Source organism: Schistocerca cancellata, chromosome 9, assembly GCF_023864275.1.
Source record: "Schistocerca cancellata isolate TAMUIC-IGC-003103 chromosome 9, iqSchCanc2.1, whole genome shotgun sequence".
NCBI classification, from domain to species: domain Eukaryota; kingdom Metazoa; phylum Arthropoda; class Insecta; order Orthoptera; family Acrididae; genus Schistocerca; species Schistocerca cancellata.
Window position 1 is genome coordinate 64,891,392 of NC_064634.1, and position 17,437 is coordinate 64,908,828.

At 45.6% G+C, this 17,437-nt stretch overlaps 1 protein-coding gene across 1 annotated transcript in view; it reads right to left on the reverse strand.

Moving 5' to 3' along the window:
- LOC126101184 (calcium uniporter protein, mitochondrial) overlaps positions 1-17,109 on the reverse strand; it is an 81,194-nt gene extending 64,085 nt beyond the window's left edge. Inside the window, exons 1-2 of the mRNA XM_049911881.1 lie at positions 17,058-17,109; positions 13,583-13,701 (exon numbers count right to left, since the gene is read on the reverse strand). Coding sequence (XP_049767838.1) covers positions 13,583-13,701; positions 17,058-17,109 — 171 coding nt within the window. The remainder of the gene's footprint in view (positions 1-13,582; positions 13,702-17,057) is intronic.
- Between the last annotated feature and the right edge of the window lie 328 nt (positions 17,110-17,437).

Sequence of the window (17,437 nt, forward strand, 5' to 3'; positions counted from 1 at the left end):
CGCTGTTTACCGACAAGTATATGACGTGCAAAGAAGGGTGATACATGAAAAGACAGATTCACTCACCAAGTTTATAAAGCCCGCGTCGTGTCTCGCGTGCAAGTTGGACGGCAGATCTGTGATAGCACTCTTCAAGCTGACGGTAGTACATTTTGTGTGTTACGAGGGGCATTCAGTAAGGAATGCAACATATTTTTATCTGAAAGCAGGTTGGTTTTATTGAGAATTCCAGTAAGCCATCTTATTTTCCACACTTTCTACAAAACCCTGTTTTTCAACATAATCTCTGTTCAGTGCGGCAGCCTTACACAACTTACCGGCAGGGCCAGTACGTCCATGTGATATTATTCTACTGATCGACGTGGGATCCAACATCTTGCTGCATCACTAACTTCCCCATTATCCACGTACTACACTACTGGCCATTAAAATTGCTACACCAAGAATAAATGCAGAAGATAAACGGGTATTCATTGGACAAATATATTGTACTAGAACTCACATGTGGTTACATTTCCACGCAATTTGGGTGCATAGATCCTGAGAAATCAGTACCCAGAACAATCACCTCTGGCCGTAATAACGGCCTTGACACGCCTGGGCATTGAGTCATACAGAGCTTGGATGGCGTGTACAGGTACAGCTGCCCATGCAGCTTCAACCCGTTACCACAGTTCATCAAGAGTAGTGACTGGCGTATTGTGACGAGCCAGTTGCTCGGCCACCATTGACCAGACGTTTTCAATTGGTGAGAGATCTGGAGAATGTGCTGACCAGGGCAGCAGTCGAGCATTTTCTGTATCCAGAAAGGCCCGTACAGGACCTGCAACATGCGGTCGCGCATTATCCTGCTGAAATGTAGGGTTTCGCAGGGATCGAATGAAGGGTAACGCCACGGGTCGTAACACATCTGAAATGTAACGTCCACTGTTCAAAGTGCCGTCAATGCGAAGAAGAGGGGACCGAGACGTGTAACCAGTGGCATCCCATACCATCACGCCAGGTGATATGCCAGTATGGCGATGACGAATACACGCTTCCAATGTGAGTTCACCGCGATGTCGCCAAACACGGATGCGACCATCATGATGCTGTAAACAGAACCTAGATTCATCCGAAAAAATGACGTTTTGCCATTCGTGCACCCAGGTTCGTCGTTGAGAACACCATAGCAGGTGCTCCTGTCTGTGATGCAGCGTCAAGGGTAACCGCAACCATCGTCTCCAAGCTGATAGTCCATGCTGCTGCAAACGTCGTCGAACTGTTCGTGCAGATGGTTGTTGTGTTGTAAACGTCCCCATCTGTTGACTCCGGGATCGAGACGTGGCTGCAGGATCCGTTACAGCCATGTGGATAAGATGCCTGTCATCTCGACTGCTAGTGATACGAGGCCGTTGGGATCCATCACAGCGTTCCGTATTACTCTCTTGAACGCACCGACTCCATATTCTGCTAACAGTCATTGGATCTCGACCAACGCGAGCAGCAATGTCGCGATACATTAACCGCAATCGCGATAGGCTACAATTCGACCTTTATCAAAGTCGGAAACTTGATGGTACGCATTTCCCCTCCTTACACGAGGCATCACAACAACGTTTCACCAGGCAACGCCCGTCAACTGCTGTTTGTGTATGAGAAAGCGGTTGGAAACTTTCCTCATGTCAGCACGTTGTAGGTGTCGCCACCGGCCCCAACCTTGTGTGAATGCTCTGAAAAGCTAATCATCTGCATATCACAGCATCTTCTTCCTGTCGGTTAAATTTCGCGTCCGTAGCATGTCATCTTCGTGGTGTAGCAATTTTAATGGCCAGTAGTGTATTTCCTGCGGAGTGAATCCTTCATTGGGTCGTAGAGATGAAAGTCGGAAGGTGCGAGGACCGAGGAACCCGGCGGGCACAAACCTGTGAGTACCCCATCTGGTGGACACGTGTCAACACTACCAACAGAGACGTACAGTTGTGCAGCGAGGTGTTTGTTAGTGATCCATCAGTTACTTCGAATGAGAGTGTCCACACGTTCCAGCACTGCAGGAGTCACAGCAGTGTGCGGCCAGCCGGCACGCCGGAGATAGGACAGGTTTGGGCGACCTTATTGTGATGATGACAGACGCCTTGCCCTACCTCACTGTGCTTTTATTCACTTCCAGGTCTCCTTAGACGTTCTGCAAGCGTCTATAAATATCTGCGCTACTCTAGTTTTGCGCCAAAAGAAACTCGATGACAGCTCTCTGCTTGAAACCCACCTCAGTTACAGACGCCATTTTGAAGGCTACGTATAGCTAGGGTGACCAGATGCAATTGTTTAAAAAGGAGGACAAACAGATTCAAAAAGGAGAACAAAGGAAGAAAAAAGAGGACACATCAAACGGGTCAACTGCAGATGAGGATACCCCCCGTCAGCTTTGGACAAGTCACGTGACTGCCGGGAATTACCGGTAAAACCAGTAGTTAACTGTTACTGACGGTCAGGTGTTGGTTAACTGAGCAATATAAAAATAATAAAAAACATTGATTGTGGTGACAGTGTGGCGTCAATTGTTTTGTTATGTCAACAAAACGGAATTGTTTACAAAGCGAAAAACTTAAGACCATTCACCTTCCTTCATTCGACGCACCACTACCAACATCTACAATTCAAGAAGCAGCTGACGACATGTAAACTTCACTTTAACCTGCCGAATACAGATAAATTGAATGACTATGAAACAATGAAATAAAACCATGACAGTTAATCTGTCGAGTTATTTCTTACCTTCACTGGCCACTGAGACGTACGTTCCAGCTCCACATATCTTACATTCCGCTTCAAATTCATTTCTCCCTTTCTTAAAGCCGGATATTTACAGGAAATGACATCAGAAAATGGACACTTTCGTTTAGGCATAGCCAAATATTTTACGTAACTCACTCGGTTATAAATTCCACTCACAAATCACACGTGCACTACAGGAAGCCAAGCCAATACAAAGCGTAGATACGAAACGAAAATTTTAAATAATCGATATTTGCATTCGCTTATACGTAGATCAACGATAACATCGACGATCCTTGTGGCACCTACTAACACCGCCTTCGTGCGTGTTTATTACGAAGGCTGTGCCAATAGTTGAAGTATTTAGGAAAAGAGCAATAGAACGGGATGAATTGTAAATTTAACTGTATTACGCTCAACTTTGCGAAAAAGGCGGACACTGTAAAAATCCGCCCGGACCCCGGACAAAGAGCTAAAAAGGAGGACATGTTCGGATTAATCCGGACGTCTGGTCACCAATCGGAACTACAAGAAACTACAGAGGTTGGTTGACTCGGAGAGGGGACCAAATAACGTAGTCATCGGTTTCATTAGATTAGGGAAGGATGGGGAAAGAAGTCGGCCGTTCCCTTGTAAAAGAACTGTCCCGGCATTTGCCTCAAACGGTTTAGGGGTTGGGTTGTTTTGGGAGAAGAGACCAAACTGCGAGGTCATCGGTCTCATCGGTTTAGGGAAGGACGGGGAAGGAAGTCGGCCGTGCCCTTTCAAAGGAACCATCCCGGCATTTGCCTGGAGCGATTTAGGGAAATCACGGAAAACCTAAATCAGGACGGCCGGACGCGGCGCTCGGTAAACTGTAGAGGCTGTAGCGGGAATATTCCAACACGTACCACAACAAATTCCTCTTTTTTTTCACCCGAAATTGGTCGAGAAAAAATTTGTTGCATTACTTATAGAACGCCCCTCGTAGAACATGCTAAGTGTTCGTCGGTTACGAGCGTTCATCGTGCATCCGTACGCAAACATGTAAAAGCTGCATACGGTCACCAGAGCATTTTGCGTTGGTTTCGCCAGTTTTGTGATACTGGTTGTCTGTGTAATGGCAAAATCACGGAGCGACCGTGTGTCTCAGAAGAAATCGTGGAGCGCGTCAGAGCGAGAAATTTGTGCCCAGCCGACAAAAACGAATCGTTGGTGCAACTCGAGAACTGGTCATTTCGCAGAAAACAATGTGAAATGTTTCGCAGTGGTGTTTGCATTTCAAGCCGTACCGTTTGCAACTGTTACGGCACCTGACTTCAGTTGAATGTGCCCGCCGATAGGAGCTCTGTACCCGAATGCAGAAAGCTAAGGAAGATGATGACGATTTCGCGGAAACATTAATATTCAGCCGCGAGGCGACTTTTCATCTGTCGGGAAATGTGAGCAGTCACAGTGTGAGAGTGCGGGGTACTGGATGTCCGTATTTCCAAGTCGATATGAATGGGGCTCTCTAAAAAGTGAACGGCTTCAGTGTCGTTGTTGTTGTTGTTGTTGTTGTGGTCTTCAGTCTTGAGACTGGTTTGATGCAGCTCTCCATGCTACTCCATCCTGTGCAAGCTTCTTCATCTCCCAATATCTACTGCAACCTACATCCTTCTGAATCTGCTTAGTGTATTCATCTCTTGGTCTCCCTCTACGATTTTTACCCTCCACACTGCCCTCCAATGCTAAATTTGTGATCCCTTGGTGCCTCAAAACATGTCCTACCAACCGATCCCTTCTTCTAGTCAAGTTGTGCCACAAACTTCTCTTCTCCCCAATCCTATTCAATACCTCCTCATTAGTTACGTGATCTACCCACCATGTCTTCAGCATTCTTCTATAGCACCACATTTCGAAAGCTTCTATTCTCTTTTTGTCCAAACTAGTTATCGTCCATGTTTCACTTCCATACATGGCTACACTCCATACAAATACTTTCAGAAATGACGTCCTGACACTTAAATCTATACTCGATGTTAACAAATTCCTCTTCTTGAGAAACGCTTTTCTTGCCATTGCCAGTCTACATTTTATATCCTCTCTACTTCGACCATCATCGGTTATTTTACTCCCTAAATAGCAAAACTCCTTTACTACTTTAAGTGTCTCATTTCCTAATCTAATTCCCTCAGCATCACCCGACTTAATTTGACTACATTCCATTATCCTCGTTTTGCTTTTGTTGATGTTCATCTTATATCCTCCTTTCAAGACACTGTCCATTCCGTTCAACTGCTCTTCCAAGTCCTTTGCTGTCTCTGACAGAATTACAATGTCATCAGCGAACCTCAAAGTTTTTACTTCTTCTCCATGAATTTTAACACCTACTCCGAATTTTTCTTTTGTCTCCTTTACTGCTTGCTCAATATACAGATTGAATAACATCGGGGAGAGGCTACATCCCTGTCTTACTCCTTTCCCAAGCACTGCTTCCCTTTCATGCCCCTCGACTCTTATAACTGCCATCTGGTTTCTGTACAAACTGTAAATAGCCTTACGCCCCCTGTATTTTACCCCTGCCACTTCCAGAATTTGAAAGAGAGTATTCCAGTTAACATTGTCAAAAGCTTTCTCTAAGTCTACAAATGCTAGAAACGTAGGTTTGCCTTTTCTTAATCTTTGTTCTAAGATAAGTCGTAAGGTCAGTATTGCCTCACGTGTTCCAACATTTCTACGGAATCCAAACTGATCTTTCCCGAGGTCGGCTTCTACCAGTTTTTCCATTCGTCTGTAAAAAACTCGCGTTAGTATTTTGCAGCTGTGACTTATTAAACTGATATTTCGGTAATTTTCACATCTGTCAACACCTGCTTTCTTTGGGATTCAAAAAAATGGTTCTGAGCACTATGGGACTTAACATCTGTGGTCATCAGTCCCCTAGAACTTAGAACTACTTAAACCTAACTAACCTAAGGACATCACACACATCCATGCCCGAGGCAGGATTCGAACCTGCGAACGTAGCAGTCGCGCGGTCCCGGACTGAGCGCCTGAACCGCTAGACCACCGCGGCCGGCCTTTGGGATTGGAATTATTATATTCTTCTTGAAGTCTGAGGGTATTTCTCCTGTCTCATACATCGTGCTCACCAGTGCGGTATCCAAGACAAAAGTGTATGTTTCCGATTTCTTCATCGAGCACAAGGTGACTGGTCCTACGTACCTGGAAATGTTGCAGTTATGTTGTTGTCGCAACTGACTGCTGACTCTTCGAGTTTCAACTGGACGGGGCTCCACTTCACTGGAGCATAACCGTCCGCACCTCTGTCAACAGAGAACTGTCACGTCGCTGGATAGGCGCGCTGAACTGGTTGATGTTCCTCTGTTCTCATGGCCCCTCCAGGCCGCCACATCATATGTATGTGCTTTCCTCCTTTGAGGCCATGTTAAGGGCAAGTTTGTGGACTCCCAGTGCCAAAAACTTCGCGACAGTTACAGGAACGCATCAATGCAGCTGAGACGAACATTACTGAAAACATGGTAGCGAACGTATGGGCGGAACTGGATTACCTTTTGGATGTGTGCCGGGTATCCAAGGGTGTACTCATTGTACTCACCTGGTGAGTGACGTGTCTTTTCATGTATCGCTCGTCTTTCTACGTCGTCTGCTTTTAAATAAACTCTATTTTGAACCCGACGAATCATTTAGGCTAACATATATTACTGTACCTCTTTTCTTTGTTTCATTGTCACGGAAAGGTAATTGATATACAGGGTGTTACAAAAAGGTACGGCCAAACTTTCGGGAAACATTCCTCACACACAAAGAAAGAAAATATGTTATGTGGACACGTGCCCGGAAACGCTTACTTTCCATGTTAGAGCTCATTTTATCACTTCTCTTCATGGAATGGAAACACACAGCAACAGAACGTACCAAAGTGACTTCAAACACTTTGTTGCAGGAAATGTTCAAAATGTCCTCCGTTAGCGAGGATACATGCATCCACCCTCCGTCGCATGGAATCCCTGATGCGCAGATGCAGCCCTGGAGAATGGCGTATTGTATCACAGCCGTCCACAATACGAGCACGAAGAGTCTCTACATTTGGTACCGGGGTTGCGTAGACAAGAGCTTTCAAATGCCCCCATAAATGAAAGTCAAGAGGGTTGAGGTCAGGAGAGCGTGGAGGCCATGGAATTGGTCCGCCTCTACCAATCCATCGGTCACCGAATCTGTTGTTGACAAGCGTACGAACACTTCGACTGAAATGTGCAGGAACTCCATCGTGCATGAACCACATGTTGTGTCGTACTTGTAAAGGCACATGTTCTAGCAGCACAGGTAGAGTATCCCGTATGAAATCATGATAACGTGCTCCATTGAGCGTAGGTGGAAGAACATGGGGCCCAATCAAGACATCACCAACAATGCCTGCCCAAACGTTCACAGAAAATCTGTGTTGATGACGTGATTGCACAAATGCGTGCGGATTCTCGTCAGCCCACACATGTTGATTGTGAAAATTTATAATTTGATCACGTTGGAATGAAGCCTCATCCGTAAAGAGAACATTTGCACTGAAATGAGGATTGCCACATTGTCGGATGAACCATTCGCAAAAGTGTACCCGTGGAGGCCAATCAGTTGCTAATAGTGCCTGCAGACGCTGTACATGGTACGGAAACAACTGGTTCTCCCGCAGCACTCTCCATACAGTGACGTGGTCAACGTTACCTTGAACAGCAGCAACTTCTCTGACGCTGATATTAGGGTTATCGTCAACTGCACGAAGAATTGCCTCGTCCATTGCAAGTGTCCTCGTCGTTGTAGGTCTTCCCCAGTCACGAGTCATAGGCTGGAATGTTCCGTGCTCCCTAAGACGCCGATCAATTGCTTCGAACGTCTTCCTGTCGGGACACCTTCGTTCTGGAAATCTGTCTCGATACAAACGTACCGCGTCACGGCTATTGCCCCGTGCTAATCCATACATCAAATGGGCATCTGCCAACTCCGCATTTGTAAACATTGCAAAACCACGTTCGTGATGAACACTAACCTGTTGATGCTACGTACTGATGTGCTTGATGCTAGTACTGTGGAGCAATGGGTCGCATGTCAACACAAGCACCGAAGTCAACATTACCTTCCTTCAACTGGGCCAACTGGCGGTGAATCGAGGAAGTACAGTACATACTGACGAAACAAAACGAGCTCTAACATGAAAATTAAGCGTTTCCGGACACATGTCCACATAACATCTTTTCTTTATTTGTGCGTGAGGAATGTTTCCTGAAAGTTTGGCCGTACCTTTTTTGTAAAACCCTGTATCTTTCCTCAGATCTGATCGACAATTTGACCTCTCCATCCCATCTATGGTGCGCAGTCTTAAATGTAAAAAAAAAAAGAAAAAAAACACTGAGTGGGTGGGTGTTGCATTGTAATAGTCGTCTTCTGGAGCGGTATTTGGCGGAGTGGACCGTAACTGTCAATGCAGCGGTTGAGGGAGTGTTGGCTAAGGTAAACAGTGACCGGGTGGACGCGAGAATTTTCTCCGCGGGTCCATGAAGAAGTGGCTGAGGAATCAGACAAGACACACTGGGGAGGGGAGGGGGGGGGGTTACAGTGAACGAAACATAAGATACGAAAATTGAATTTTCATGGAAACTACGTTACATACAAACGTGATGCATTAAAACCAAACACCATAAAAATCATATCTATGATGTGAGCTGATTGTATCTAAGCATGATTGTGCGTTAAGTATTAAGAAAGTTACAACTGTTTTTAATTACGAATATTATGCTGGACACTAGAAAATAATAACAATTACACAGTTGGAGAGATCATATCGCGTGAAGTATCAAATGAAAGTTGTCCACAACAGCAAACACAACAGCCCACTTCCTAAATCCTGATTGTATCTCAAAAGTTGCAGACAGATCGATAAAAGATCGATATGAAAATATGCCACAGCCATAAATCCTCCACAAGTCACACGTCATATGAAGGAAACATGAGTTACCTAGTTCCTCCCATAATCATACCAGGTAATGACTACCTACAATTAGCTTTTAGATATACTTTAAATGAGTATTTGTGAAAATGGTCACTAATGAAAGTTATATAAAACACGAATAACAAAATTATCCAGGCGTGAGTAGGACTCGCGCGCTCAAGAATTCCGCACAAACTTAATTACGTACACCGACAATTCATGTATTCTGAGAATCGAGATCTCGGCGATTTTTGTCTGTTATCGACATTAATAGTGACAAGATATCGGTTCAAGGCATTCCACCACTTTAGAGAATGTTTTAATTTCAAGTCTGAAATCGAGTACCAAGTGACAAAACAGATGTTCTTTTCGTGTGATATAATTACAAATTAAAAATTCTCTCAACTTTTCCCTTACTTTTACTGTGAAATCTATTTTCTCGGCACATTTAATGATTCTACATCACGGGGAAGTAACCTATAGATTTTAATGAGCGTGTTAACGAGTATCAAAATATGTGACATAAATGGCAGTATCTCTCGAATGCACTGGCTTAAGAAGCTTAACAATTTTTACACCACCAAAGGACTGTAGACTAGCAAATGACCTACATTTCAACTTGATACGTCGACCTGTTTTTGAGAAAAAAAAAAAGGGTTTAACAGACGGACGAACAAACAGACAGACTGATAACAAAAACTTTTTCCCTGTGGTATAATTACAAATTCACAATTTTCGAATTTTTTTCCTTTTGCTTGTACAATGAAACCTTACTCCATGCCACATTTCATGATTCTAGATCAACGGGAAGAACCTTGTTGGTCCTGAAGGGTGAGTCTGCGAGTATTACATTTGCTGTAACGCAAATGGTCGTATTTTTTGGCTGCATTGGCTTAGAAGCTTCACATTTTTAACATTGCCAAGGGGCCGCAGACGATAATATGTGACATAACTTTCAGATTGATACCTCTACGCGTTCCTGTGAAGAAGGGTTCGAACAGTCGGACAGACAGACGAGAGACATGCGGGCAATAAGGTGATCCTATAATGGTTCATGATTTACCAACTGACATACGGAACCAAGAAAACTAAAACACAAGTGTGAACTGAGATGTATCTAGACGGTAGAAGGACCCTCTTTCTTCAGGCTGGCCAAATGTATTTTGCAATTTTAATGTAATTATCTCCAATTTGTTACAGACGTAAGCGTGCTTATGAATTTTGTTAATAACATACGTAATACTATGTTGTTTTTGCGATGAGAAGTCCCAAATGACCGTAATAATTGTAGGCGTCCCAAGATGGATGGTGAATATTCAGGAATATGACAAGAACGATCATTCTAAGCAAGAAAGTCCAACAAACATGGGCTAAAAAATGCATACCTGAAGACCTATCAGCACTTGTTCTGCTTCGATCCTCTGAAACACATTTCTTCTTCTGTAGGCTCTTTACCTACTACACTCCTGGAAATTGAAATAAGAACACCGTGAATTCATTGTCCCAGGAAGCGGAAACTTTATTGACACATTCCTGGGGTCAGATACATCACATGATCACACTGACAGAACCACAGGCACATAGACACAGGCAACAGAGCATGCACAATGTCGGCACTAGTACAGTGTATATCCACCTTTCGCAGCAATGCAGGCTGCTATTCTCCCATGGAGACGATCGTAGAGATGCTGGATGTAGTCCTGTGGAACGGCTTGCCATGCCATTTCCACCTGGCGCCTCAGTTGGACCAGCGTTCGTGCTGGACGTGCAGACCGCGCGAGACGACGCTTCATCCAGTCCCAAACATGCTCAATGGGGGACAGATCCGGAGATCTTGCTGGCCAGGGTAGTTGACTTACACCTTCTAGAGCACGTTGGGTGGCACGGGATACATGCGGACGTGCATTGTCCTGTTGGAACAGCAAGTTCCCTTGCCGGTCTAGGAATGGTAGAACGATGGGTTCGATGACGGTTTGGATGTACCGTGCACTATTCAGTGTCCCCTCGACGATCACCAGTGGTGTACGGCCAGTGTAGGAGATCGCTCCCCACACCATGATGCCGGGTGTTGGCCCTGTGTGCCTCGGTCGTATGCAGTCCTGATTGTGGCGCTCACCTGCACGGCGCCAAACACGCATACGACCATCATTGGCACCAAGGCAGAAGCGACTCTCATCGCTGAAGACGACACGTCTCCATTCGTCCCTCCATTCACGCCTGTCGCGACACCACTGGAGGCGGGCTGCACGATGTTGGGGCGTGAGCGGAAGACGGCCTAACGGTGTGCGGGACCGTAGCCCAGCTTCATGGAGACGGTTGCGAATGGTCCTCGCCGATACCCCAGGAGCAACAGTGTCCCTAATTTGCTGGGAAGTGGCGGTGCGGTCCCCTACGGCACTGCGTAGGATCCTACGGTCTTGGCGTGCATCTGTGCGTCGCTGCGGTCCGGTCCCAGGTCGACGGGCACGTGCACCTTCCGCCGACCACTGGCGACAACATCGATGTACTGTGGAGACCTCACGCCCCACGTGTTGAGCAATTCGGCGGTACGTCCACCCGGCCTCCCGCATGCCCACTACACGCCCTCGCTCAAAGTCCGTCAACTGCACATACGGTTCACGTCCACGCTGTCGCGGCATGCTACCAGTGTTAAAGACTGCGATGGAGCTCCGTATGCCATGGCAAACTGGCTGACACTGACGGCGGCGGTGCACAAATGCTGCGCAGCTAGCGCCATTCGACGGCCAACACCGCGGTTCCTGGTGTGTCCGCTGTGCCGTGCGTGTGATCATTGCTTGTACAGCCCTCTCGCAGTGTCCGGAGCAAGTATGGTGGGTCTGACACACCGGTGTCAATGTGTTCTTTTTTCCATTTCCAGGAGTGTATATTTCCAGGGGCGGTAGTACGGGCCAAAACAAGAAAAAAACTGTCCAGTAAACATGGGCTGCAAAGTGCATATGTTACGAGCTATGAGCACTTGTCCATCTTCGTTACTGTGGCACGCATCTTTTTTACTACGTAAGTGCTCATACTGCTTACGGTATTCATCTCAGAGCCATATTTGCTAGACACTTTTCTCTTGTTTTGGTCCATACTACCTCCTAAAATATGGAAACCAAAGAGCGAACCACCTGAAGTGCCAGCTTCTTCGCATGAAACCCGCATTGACGACATTAACCTCTTTAAGGACCGACGTGTTACAGCTGAATATACAGTAAAAACAGTTGCAGTAAGTGTTGGCACAGTTTACAACGTTATCAGTGAAAAGCTCAAGTACAGCAAAACAAGTGGAAGGTGGGTGCTTAAAAAGTTGCTCCAAAACACAAGGAGATAAGACTCTGAGTGTGTAGACTTGAAGGAACGCTAAGAAATGGAAGGTGACCCTTTTCCATACAAGATTTTAACGTGTGATGGAACTTGGGTTCATCATTTTGAGTCCAAAGGACAAAGCATGGAAAGAAAGCAAAGGAATTCACAACACAACCATCAGCGGGAAAAGGCATGTTGACCGTCTTTTTAATTATTTGGTAGATCGGCATTCAAGAAACAGTCTCTACTGCCCAGACATGCAGATGAACAAAATAAAACTAGCAATGAGAGAAAAACGTCGCGGATTAAAAAAGGGTTGATACTTACTAAACGACAATACTCGCCCTCACACCGCCCAGCTGAACCCCGGAAGCCACTGGAAAAATGTGTTGGAAGGTGCTGCTTCATCCTCCCTACAGCTCAGATTTCACTTCCTCGGATTTTCATTTCTTTGGTCCACTCAAGGAGGAAAAATGTTCAGCAACAACGAGGAGGCCACAGAATTAGTGGGAAAAGTGGCTCGAACAACAAGACAAAGACTTCTTCACATCATGCATAAAAAAACCAGTTCATTGTTGAGACAACTGTATTAATATTGGCCGGAGTGAGAAGTAGTAAAAGTTTCATTTTGTACCAATCCACAGTTTTTTTTCTATATCAATTTGTCTCTTTAATTACTGAATGTCCCTGTTAACTGAAGAAGGGACGAAGAGATCAAGAGCAAATGAAGACATTAAAAATTACATCAACATGTTTTGGCTCAAATGGCTCTGAGCACTATGGGGCTTAACTTCTGAGGTCATCATTCCTCTAGAACTTAGAACTACTTAAACCTAACTAACCTAAGGACATCACACACATCTATGCCCGAGGCAAATTCGAACCTGCGACCGTAGCGGTCGCGCGGTTCCAGACTGAAGCGCCTAGAACCGCTCGGCCAAAGCGGCCGGCCCAACATGTGTTTGAATATGAAAAAAACGCAGGTTGAAGTTAAATGGGCGTATTAAAAGAAAGGAACAACTTGATTAACGAGACATGTTGTGGAATTCTCTGGAAATCACAGTAAACCAAAATACGAAACAATACAACGGAAGGGCTTACTAAAAAAATAAATCAATAAATAAATAGATAAAATAAAAAAGACTTTACAGCTGCCGGGCGATACGGGACAGAGTTGCTGCGTTACGCGAGCAACTCTTGTTTGTACGTCTGTAGCCGTCTGCCAATACACAAGCAACGAGCAGGCGGCTCCTATATTTTTAACACAGTACTAAAGCTACCGGAGTCACAGAGGCGGTAACACTACGTAGCATCAATTACTCAGTTTACACTCAAAACCACGCCAGAGGCGTTAACACTACGTAGCATCAATTACTCAGTTTACAGTCAAAACCACGCCTTGCTTAGGTCAAAACGCTTAGCAAAACCAAGCTCTCAGAATCTTTTGATCAACACTTTGTGCAACTTGGGATAAAGAAACACGGAGTTATCGTTGGAGAGTGACTCACCACACCCAGAGGTCGTGCAGAAGTGTGTGCAGAGACATGCTGTACTTACTTTGGTTAGTCTCTCCTGCCGGGGCGTGTTCACCACGTAGACGCTGTCGTTGACGATAAGTTTGAAGTCGTTTTCCATCAGCACTTCTATGGTGTTGGACGAGGCTATCCGGACGTCATCTGCGCAGATACAGAAAATATGCTGACTCATCTGTTCATCTACTCCGAAAAATTATCTGTACTGAAGATTGGTGGTGGTTGCACCAGCAGCATCAACATCAACAGCAACAACACAGGGCGAGTAGTGCCACTGGAGCGAAAGCGGACCCCATGCTCAAATGGCTTTAAAGCACTATGGGACTTAACATCTGAGGTCATCAGTCCCCTAGACTTAGAAGTACTTAAACCAACAACCTAAGGACACCACATACATCCATGCCCGAAGCAGGATTCGAACTTGCGACCGTAGCAGCAACGCGGTTCCGGACTGAAGAGCCTAGAACCGCTCGGCCACACCGGCCCGCTCGGATCCCATGTTCAGCATACCTGGTCTGGGTGGGGGCTCTGCCTCTGCGACACCACATCTGGTTCACAGAAGCTCTTCTGCAAAACTTGCAGAACTAGCACTCCTGAAAGGAAGAATATTGCGGAGACATGGCTTAGCCGCAGCCTGGGGTATGTTTCCAGAATGAGATTTTCACTCTGCAGCGGAGTGTGCGCTGATATGAAACTTCCTGGCAGATTAAAACTGTGTGCCGGACCGAGACGCAAACTCGTGACCTTTGCCTTTCGCAGGCAAGTGCTCTACTATTTTCAACTTTCGCAGAAGAGTTTCTGTGAAGTTTGGACGGTAGGAGACGGGGTACTGGCAGAACTGAAGCTGTGAGGACTGGTCGTGAGTCGTGCTTGGGTAGCTCAGATGGTAGAGCAGTTGATTGCGAAAGGCAAAGGTCCCAAGTTCGATTCTCAGTCCGGCACACAGTTTTAATCTGCCAGGAAGTTTCAAACGGAAACTTATTGATCACCTCTTATAAAAGTATTTCGTGATTTACACAGTCAAATGTCTCTGACAGGTCAGTAAATACAAAATAAACGGGACACTGTGTAATCTACTAGGTCTACAACTCTGCTTCCGCCGTTTTTTCTCGAAGTCCGGGGCTTTGTTGTGAAAAACTTACAAAAAAATTACGATTCATAGTACTGCCAATCGCTGGCCACTGCATTCTCTCATCTTTTGGATAGCATACGAATCCCGTGGCCGAAGAAATTGGCGTCTTTTGTGGGGATCCATGAATCGATTCCATTTTGCACTTGTTCATATGATCGGAAGTGCTGCTCAAGCCAGACTGTATGCCACTGGCCGAGAAACGGGGTAGTCAGAGAGAGCAACATATGGAGAATACGGCGGCAGCGATAGGACTTCTCATTTCAACGTTCCATGTATATTTTGACGGGTTTTGCGACTTGGGGTCGAGCACTGACCTGCTGCAAAATTACCTCTACGTGTCTATCGCTGTATTGTGGCCGTTTGTGTTTCAGTGCTGGGCTCGAACGCATCAACTGCTTTCGATACTGATGTCCTGTGACTGTCTTCGTCTGTTTCAGTAGCTACGAAAGCGTTCTGTCTTTCACCGCCATGCCAGTCTTCGACATCAAAATCACCGTTCTTAAGGCGTTGAAAACTTTCTATGCACGTTCTTGCACTAATAGTTCCCTTACCATTGGTCTTACCTGCATTTTAAGAGCCTCACCCGCAGATTTCTTCATGTTAAAGCAGAAAATTAAAACTTCCCGCAAATGGCGAGAAATGGGTACGTAAGTTGACGTACTTAATCGAGAATACCCTTATGATGCAATCACAAATCGACTAATATTTTTATGACATTATGTTTACAGATGCCTAAGCTTATTGTATTACACCTATGACCAACCACCTGAACCCCACTTGGCGCTACTGCCGTCTATTTCAAAACGACGGAAGCAAAGTTGTAGACCTAATATATTTAAATTGTAAGTAGGCTGTTTCGTTTTTTTTTATTGGTAACGCCACGTAGCGCTCTGTATGAAAATCACTGGTTGTGCTGTGTGCAGTCTGTGACTGGTTTGCATTGTTGGAACATTCGCTATTGTAGTGTTGGGCAGTTGGCTGTTAACAGCGCGTAGCGTCGCGCAGTTGGAGGTGAGCCGCCAGCAGTGATGGATGTGGGGAGAGAAATGGCGGAGTTTTGAGAGTGGATGATCTGGACATGTGTCCATCAGAGACAGTAAATTTGTAAGACTGGATGTCATGAACTGCTATATATTATGCCTTTTGAACACTATTAAGGTAAATGCATTGTTTGTTCTCTATCAAAATCTTTCATTTGCTAACTATGCCTATCAATAGTTAGTGCCTTCAGTAGTTTGAATTGTCTTTATGGACTGTGAGAAAATCTTTGATTTTGACCAACAGTGTATCAATAAGTGTGTGCATTTGATATATTTGTTACTGTAATCATGAAAATTTTTTCCAAATCTGCATTTTCCACTGCCCAAAACAATTTGTAAAATTTTTTGTGGGGAACATGGGGGCTATGTAAGTAGGCTGTTTAGGGTTTTTTTATTGGTAACGCCACGTAGCGCTCTGTATGAAAATCACTGGCTGTGCTGCATGCAGTCTGTGGCTGATTTGCATTGTTGTTGGCTATTGTAGTGTTGGGCAGTTGGCTGTTAACAGCGCGTAGCGTTGTGCAGTTGGAGGTGAGCCGCCCGCAGTGGTGGATGTGGGGAGAGAAATGGCGGAGTTTTGAGAGCGGATGATCTGGACGTGTGTCCATCAGAGACAGTAAATTTGTACGACTGGAGGTCATGAACTGCTATATATATTATGACTTTTGAACACTATTAAGGTAAATACATTGTTTGTTCTCTATCGAAATCTTTCATTTGCTAACTATGCCTATCAGTAGTTCGTGCCTTCATTAGTTTGAATCTTATTTAGTTGGCAGTAGTGGCGCTCGCTGTATTGCAGTAATTCGAGTAACGAAGATTTTTGTGGGGAAAGTGATTCACGAAAGGTATATGTTATTGTTAGTCAGGGCCATTCTTTTGTAGGGACTATTGAAAGTCAGATTTCGTTAGGCTAAAAATATTGTTTAGTGATGATCAGAATGAGTAAAGAGAGAAATGTCTGAGTACGTTCAGTTTTGCTCAGCTGTTTGAAAATCAAATAACGTAAGGGGTTTATCAGCACAGTAATTCATTAATTTTTCTAAGGGGACGTTTCATAAAATCCGTCAAGTGTCGTGAGAGTTAATAACTTAAGTGGAGATGGGTGACAGGCAGGAGGACAATGAATGAATGCAAATTAGTGGAAGGGTGGTTGGTATTTAGATGGAAAAGGGCAGAGGGAGGGGGGAGTGAGAGAGAGAGAGAGAGAGAGAGAGAGAGAGAGAGAGAGAAGATATAACAAAGAGCGGATCGTTTTGTCACGGATTTGTTTAGCACACGACAGAGCGCTGTGGTGACGCTACAGACGCAGCAGGCTGGGTACTGACCGAGGCTGGAGACGGCGACGCGGTCGATGCCGTGGTCCTCGTGTCGCAGCATGGCCAGGAAGTCGCCCACCGTGTTGGAGACGGGCCGCAGCGTGAAGCGGCAGCGCTCGCGCCGCGACGGCAGCGGTACCGTCACCTGCGGCAGGCCGCGGTAGTACTCCACCGTCACCTCGCCGGCTGCAACACACAGCGGAGGGGCGCATTTGACAAGGGCGCAGCCAGTGGAGGCAGCCCGACTAGAGCGGGCACCAAATACCGACTGCTAGACAACATTCCATTACAACTACTGACGGCCTTGGGGGAGCCAGTCCTGGCAAAACTCTACCATCTGGTGAGCAAGATGTATGAGACAGGCGAAATAAACTCAGACTCCAAGAAGA